General features: G+C 39.6%; 1 protein-coding gene across 1 annotated transcript; it reads left to right on the top strand.

The window, feature by feature from the left end:
* The first annotated feature begins 5,497 nt into the window (after positions 1-5,497).
* LOC135738576 (trace amine-associated receptor 4-like) lies at positions 5,498-7,764 on the top strand. Its single transcript, XM_065256674.1, has 2 exons — positions 5,498-5,524; positions 6,781-7,764. The coding sequence occupies exons 1-2, from the start codon at positions 5,498-5,500 to the stop codon at positions 7,762-7,764; spliced, it is 1,011 nt and encodes a 336-aa protein (XP_065112746.1).

Below are 7,764 nucleotides of genomic sequence, written 5' to 3'. Positions count from 1 at the left end.
GTACAGTTTCTGAAGATAAGTTTGCAAGTCAATTCATAGTATTTTAAGTTTTGACCTGTGAATAGTTGACATAAATTATAAAAAAGTTGAAATTGTTTAACTTATTTTTTTAAGTTTAAGTAGCATAAAAATAAATGTTGATTTGACAATAATGCTGCATATTTATTGTTACAGTGCAGTGGCTAAATAAATGCTGGTAGTGTTGATTTCAGAGATTTTTAATTGCTTTATCATTCTCTTATAGTAGTTTTACATGTTATAGGTTATGTATGATTGAATGTTTTGCTTTTTGACGTTCTTGATAACATACAGTAAATAAATCTAAAAAAACTCAAGGCCTTTAGTGATCTCAATGGGAACATCATACATATTAGAAAATAAACAGCAGGGGTCAAACAACACAATGAGCAAAAAGTGCCAGACAGTTTTAGATCTGAGATGTATATGGCAAATGTTTTAACTTGTCTTTTAATATCCTGACCTCAATAGTCTGTATGTTTAGTGATATGTGACATTTAAACCCAATATAATGTTATATACAAATGTATTCAGAGAAAATGACAACCGTTTAATCATACATGAATAAAGTCATGATTCAAATAATAAATGTTTCTGAATTATAACCGTAGTGAAGGTAACTTACTGGAAGAAAATTTTTCAAAATCTTCTCTTCAAGCATTTATAATAGTAACTTTTGAAGGTCAAACAACTTTAAAAGTTTAAAGTTTAGCTGTGATTATACTCTATTCAGTCTAGATATCAGTTTATAAATTCCAGCTATGATCCTATGGTCTGGTGACTGAATCATAGTAAAGGCACTGTAACACCAGTTTACAAGAAACAAACAGTCAAAGCCGCATTTCAAGTGACTAAAGATATATTAAAGACATTTCAGAGCCTTTTTAATGCAAATCAAGACGTGGAGTAGTATATGAATGTGAATGAGTCACATTTTTATAGCACAGATTATACACTGTGTTTAAATGCCAAGTGTTAATTTACAATTAGATACTGTCTATGTCTAAGTTTTTAAAATGTATTAACAAAGTTTCTCTGTAAATCCATTAGTTTGGAGAGAGGTTGAACTAACAGAAAAGCTTCATTATCTTAACAGCAAACTATAAATTATATGTACAGGCCAATGAGCAGATGACATATAACATTAAGGAGTCATAATGTCCTGCAGCTTTTCTTTAAACATTTTATTTTCTAAAACATTTATATACATTTCAGCTAAAAAGTTGTTATAAAAAGATTAAAGTAACATAAAAGATATAGTTGCCCATGATATTTGCCAGCCTTTGGTATGTACACTATATATACATTTATGTTTCCGTCTTTTAACTATGAATATTACTTAATTTTTGTTTCAGTTTTGATAAAATAGGCATTTGTTGTGTATAATCTTCATATATTCTCTATGTACCATAATGGGGCGGAATCCCGGACAGAGTTTAGATAAAGCCAGGACTAGGCTTATAGTTACATTAGGACATTAACGATTTACGTAGCTTTTACGAACATACTGTAATGTTAGGCTGAGGCAAGACAATTGGGAATGCGCCTCGCGGGACTACTCTACTTTGAGAAACTACTAAAATGCCAAAGAACTTGGCATGCAGGTATTTGAATCTGCCAGTGCTGCCCCGCCGCTTGGGTAATTAACGAGAGGCTGGTGCAGTTACCAAATCACTATTTTCACTGAGAAAGCCGAGCATCACTGCCCGGGCCGGTAAACAGCAGTGGAACAGCAAACCGCTTGTGACCGACGAATTGGGAATCCCTACCAAAGCGCCACTGAAGCTGACCCTTCCAGTGTCTGTGAAAACCCCTCCGAATCCACTAAGGAGATGGAGAATTAGGTCTTAGCACAGAAGGCAAGTCACTACTTTTGGAGATGGCGGCACGATCGATGCTTGCGGCGACCTCTGCTGACACCAATGAAAGTTTTTCAGGGCTAATAAAAGTTTTTGTCCCTTCCTTGTAAGCAAATGGGCGAAAAACATGTATATGACCGCAACTTTCTATTAGACATTAGACAGCGATGTGGGAAAAGGCAACCGCAAGACCTAGATCGGCTAAGCAAGCTCAGACTGCTATGCCAAGACTGCAAACCGGGTTCACTTGGAGCCACTGCGGCTAGGAAGCACCATCGCCGGCGCTGTGACAGAATACATAAGGGCTAACCCCTGCAAAATGGCTGTTCCCTCTGTCCTGTTGGCAAATGTTCGTCTATTGGAAACTAAAATGGATTACATCAGTTTTTGGAGATCGTTACAGCGTGGAGTACGGGATTGCTGCGTCTTTGTGTAAACCTTCACGAGCATTCCTTTGATGCCACTCTTGACACCGGTGCATCCTTGTCCGCAGTACAATTGGCTGTGGTTTTGAAATTAACTGGGGGGATGATAAGCATGAAATCTTGGTCTTCACCCCCTGTTCAACTTGCAGATGGTGCGCCTTGCTGCCCACTTGGTTTAATCTGGCTGTCGCTGGGTTTCATGGGTTAGCACTTGTATCAGCGCTTTGCTGTTTTTGAAAATCTTTCCTCTCCTGTTGTCCTGGGGATGGACTTTTTGATGAGATTCTCAGTTACACTTCATGTACCCTCTAGGACTGTAGTCCTGGGTGAAGTTTTTTCCACCTTTAGAGGAGGTAGAGTGTATAAACTTGTTTGAAACCTCAAATATTTCATGCTTGGGAACTAATTCTTCCCTCCCGGTAGATGTGAAAGTCAGCACACCTCTGATCTACTGGCCGTCCTTCAACGTTATGCCCAGCTGATGCCTGACCAACGACCACCGGCAGAACCACTTAATCTCCGCCAAATCTCCTTAACCGTTCTCCCAAGGGTTTTTCCCTCCTAGGACTTATTTTTCCTCGGATAAAAGCCCGGGGGTTTTTTTTCTCCTAGGGGGTTTTTCACCCCGGGGAGGCAGCCTTTTTGGGCTTTACCTAGCTTCCTCTTCTATACGTTGCTTTAGTACTACGTGCATTTATAATATTGAGTCATAGCCGCAGCAAATTTAACTGCTCATGCTATCATGTATTTTGTTGTGCTATCTGTCCTTTTCACTGCTTCTATTTATGTAAAGCTGCTTTGAAACAATTGACTTTTGTGAAAAGCGCTATATAAATAAAATTGAATTGAATTTAATTGAATTGTCTGTCTGGTCGTAATTGTTCCTAAACCGATGGGAGAACCCAGGTTTTGTGTTGACTATCGGGCACTTAATAAGGTCACAGTTAAAGACTTGTACCCTCTCCCAAGGATCGATGAATCACTGGATGTTTTGGCAAGGGGCAGTTTTATCTCCACAATTGACTTAGCCAGGGGCTATTGGCAAGTGGCAATGTCTGAACAGTTTATGTTTATGATTGCGTTCATCTCTTACTGTGGGTTATACCAGTTCCGAGTCTTGCCTTTCGGATTGTGTAACGCTCCGGCCACGTTCAAAAGGCTGATGAACTCTGTACTTGCTGGGCTTATTTATAAGTCTTGGGCCATCTACCTAAACGATATTGTCGTGGCATCACCCACATTTGACCAACACATCATTGACCTGAAGAATGTACTTACAAGCCTGGAAACTGCAGGCCTGTCAATTAAGCTTGCAAAGTGCCAATTCTGCAGAAGCGAGCTCACCTTTCTTAGCTACAATGCTACAGAAGGGTGCATTCCACGTATGTGGAAAAAGTTATAGCTGTGATTGAGTTCATGACACCCACTTGTGTCAAACAAGTCAGACAATTTTTGAGTCTTACTAGTTACTACAGACATTTTATCCATGAGTATGCTCATCACGCAGAACCACTCTTTGCTCTTACCAGGATGTATGTTCCCTTTGTTTGGTCCAGTGAATGTCAGGCAGCTATGGACTTTATGAAAGCTAAGCAGACTTCTGCACCTATCCTGGTGTTTCTCAACTTTTCGCTGCCTTTCTTTGTCCATACTGGTGCGTGTGATGTGGGGCTTGGGTCCACTCTCATGCAACGAGACAATGTTGTGGGGGCCTATGCGAATCGCACCCTGCACCCGGCTGAAAGACCATACTCTACCTCAGAAAAGGAGTGTTTGGTGGTCATATGGGCGTTGGAGCACTTCAGGTCGTACATTGAGGGTCTTCACGTCAAGATTTTCTCATACTACAACAGCCTCCATTGGCTAATGTCTTGCCCTAATCTCTCTGGCTGGCTGGCTAGATGGTCTCTGCGGTTGTAGGACTTTGACATCATTCACAAACCTGGAACATGCAATCAAGTGGAACATGCAACCAAGTGCCAGACGCTCTCTCTCTCTCTTGAAAATAAAGGAAGAAGAACTGTCTCAGTTCTAAATCCAGGATGGACTTTTGTACTTTGTGAATAGAAAGGCATCCTGTAACCTCCACCCTATGATATCTTGACCCAGATTGTATGCGCCCACCTCCATGAAGAGGAGTTTGCTGGAATACTTTCATGACCACCCGTTGGCTGGACACTTGGGAATTAGCAAAATGCTTGCTAGGCTGAAACTTTGTTTCTATTGGCCAGGCCTATCGTCAGATGCTAAGCAGTATATCCCCTCCTGCCAACATGCCAGTTTACAAAGCCTAGCAAGAAAAAGCCTGCTGGTCTTATGATCCCCATCTGCCCTCAAAGGCCCTGGGAATATACAGGTGTGGACTTTGTGGGGCCCTTGCCACGTACTTCTGGTGGTAATGCGTACATTCTGGTCTTTGTGGACTATTTTTCTTAGTGGGTGGAGATTAGCGCGGTGAGAGAAGCCACTGCCCGAGTTGCAGCCAGCAAGCTGTTGTGCAATGTCTTTGCTCGTCATGGTGCCCCCACTTAATTGATCTCAGACGGGGGTCTCCTATCGTCAGTGAGCTCTTTGTTCATGTACTTACCACTTTGGGGTCGGAACACAGACTTACAACGGTGTATCACCCGCAAACAAATGCAACTGAAAGGGTGAACTGCTCCTTAAAGACTGCTATACGTGTTGGTATCAAGCATATGGCCTGGGATCGCTACTTGTCGCAAATCTGATTTGCCTTGAGGATGACAACCCATGAGAGCACAGGACACAGCCCATCCATGTTGTTGTACGGACGAGAGTTGAATACTCCTCTTGATATCATAACCCAACCTAACTGTGATGGGATGGATGAGCTGGGATTCCTTACCCTGAAAGCTTGGAATCTTCTATCAGGGAGGCACAGGATCATGCTAGGGCTGGGTTGGATGATAGCCATGCTAAGAGAAAAAGGTATTATGATCAGAGGCATCCGTCAGTGTCTTACTCTGTGAATGACTTGGTCAGAGTTAAAACCCATCCTCATTTACTTATGCATTTTACACTTACCAAAACATTTCCAAAATACCATTGGCATTGTCCTGAATGTAAAAAGTATAAACATGACAGCAAAATGTCACAATATCATACATGCATTCATTCATTTGTTAATAACTGTAATTAATTGAACAGTTTCATAACATAAAGATTTAATTCAGAATGTTAATGTCTTTAAACGAGTATAAAGTCAATAGATGATTGTTTTATGTCCATTTTCTTGGTGAAGTAATGTTAATATTTGTTCTTTAGTAAGCCAATACTTTGCAAAGCCATGCTGTTTTCTTAATGGATATTTACGATAATCCTGATAAAGGGAAATGCTGTGGACCAATCTAAACGTCCTCTTCTTCTCATTTTTGACACTGAGGTGTCAGTTCTGATCAAACTGGACACCTGTTTGTGTTAACCCTCCAAAATCCAATCCAAATATAGCAGTCTATATTTATTTCTGCAGGACTACTACAACAACACATAAAAGGTAAAAAAAAGTTTTTAAGTTTTTTTCTATATTTGGGTCTTACAGGGTTAATTACAAAGTTAAATTAATATAAATATGTGACAACACTACCACTTTTACCTTGTGCCATAATAACACTGGTGGGGTCAAATATGGAAATTAAAACTTACAGATAATAAAAATGGCAAATTAGTTTACTCAAATCAAAGTAACAAATCAGAGAATATAGACAAGAATGCCGGCTTTGTTTGGATAAAGTGGGCTGGGACGTGTTCTTCTGTCCTTTGCGGTTATTAACATGGTTGCATGGTTTTTAAAGCTTAATATAGTTTAAAATAATTTTTGGTGTAAGCTCGTAAACGACCCCAGAGAACACATGAACCCCCCGACTTCCTCTGAATGCCCTCGCTGAGAAACACTGTTGTAAAAACTGACATTGGTCAAACCATAAATCCCCAAGTTAAGTCAACTTTCTGTTGTAGTAAGTTGTGACATACAAAAGAGCAAGAAAATACAAGATGTTCACAACATTGTCTGTTATCGTTATCGCCAATATCACAGATTATTTTTTTGCCCACACACACCTACATTTTTCATGCACTTCCTAATATATAAAAAGCCACCATATCTATAACCCCTCCACCTTTAATTCAGGACACAGTTCAGTTTTTTATTCTAATCACATAAGTCACAATGTTTGTGTATCAGTTAGTTACTTATGCAGCTGGGGAGGGGTTTCAACCTGAACTGAACTATATATATGAACACCTCTGAGCTATATCACATTCATTTAGGAAGTTAGATTGTATTATTGAATATAAGATTATTGAATGGGCACGTACCATATTTGTGTTTATGTTTCTTTATTTATTTGCCTGAACTATGTTGTAATTTCTAAAATGATTCTGTTTAAACTTTGTTATTAATTGTCTTTCTGCTTACAATTACAGAGTAAGTCCTCTAAGACGCAATGTCTTCTAATGAGACTGAGAATATTCTCCTGTGTTATCCTTTACATGCAGACTCTTGTCCTAGAGCTCATCGTCTCACTGGAGTTAAAGTGGCAATATATGCTTTCATTTCACTCATTATCCTCATGACAGTTTTTGGGAATCTGCTGATCATCATCTCCATCTCTCACTTCAAACAGCTTCAGTCTCCAACTCATCTGATCGTTCAGTCATTGGCTGTCTGTGACTGTCTGCTGGGTTCACTGGTGATGCCCTACAGTATGATGCGATCTGTTGAGGGCTGCTGGTTTTTGGGAGATTTTATTTGTAAAGTCCATTCTAGCTTGGACATGACCTTCTGTATCTCTTCTTTAATACATCTTAGTTTAATATCTGTTGATAGATACTGGGCCATCTGTGACCCTCTGAGATACAAAATGAGGATCACAAACAACACTGTGACTGTATTAATAACCCTTACATGGATCTTTTCATTTGTGTACAGCTTTTCTGTTGTATTTTCAGGGGTGAATGCTGTTGGTCTGGAAGCTCTTATATTACAGGTGTCTTGTTTTGGTGGCTGTGTTCTGTTTTTTAACAAAGAATGGGGACTAACTTGTGTCATTGTAGTATTTTTTATTCCAGGAACTATAATGAGCTCTCTGTATATTATTATATTTAATGTTGTGAGAAAACATGCAAAGGTTTTGTCAGGGAAAGTGTCTGTGACCACCACAGGTGTTGACAGTCAAAGCTCTGCACACAGAGAAAGAAAAGCAGCTAAATCTCTCGCTCTTGTTATGGGCGTTTTCTTTATCTGCTGGCTGCCTTATTTTATTGCCATTGCTGTCGACCCTTTCCTTAATTTTGTGACCCCAGCTGATGTTTTTGAGGCTTTATTTTGGTTTGCATATTTTAACTCAGCTTGTAATCCTTTGATCTATGGATTTTTCTATCCTCGCTTTCAGAAGGCCTTTAAGACTCTCATATTCACATATATCTGTGGATTCAATCATTAG

Source organism: Paramisgurnus dabryanus, chromosome 12, assembly GCF_030506205.2.
Source record: "Paramisgurnus dabryanus chromosome 12, PD_genome_1.1, whole genome shotgun sequence".
Taxonomy (NCBI): Eukaryota; Metazoa; Chordata; class Actinopteri; order Cypriniformes; family Cobitidae; genus Paramisgurnus; species Paramisgurnus dabryanus.
Note: the sequence above shows the minus strand (reverse complement) of the source record. Positions and strands in the feature narration are given on the sequence as shown.

What these genes read in the sequence shown, in the direction of transcription:
- LOC135738576 (XM_065256674.1), top strand. Translation starts at nt 5,498, where the DNA reads ATGTTAATGTCTTTAAACGAGTATAAA. An exon ending in TGTCTTTAAACGAGTATAAA is followed by an intron (nt 5,525 to 6,780) that starts GTCAATAGATGA and finishes TCTTCTAATGAG; the next exon opens with ACTGAGAATATTCTCCTGTG.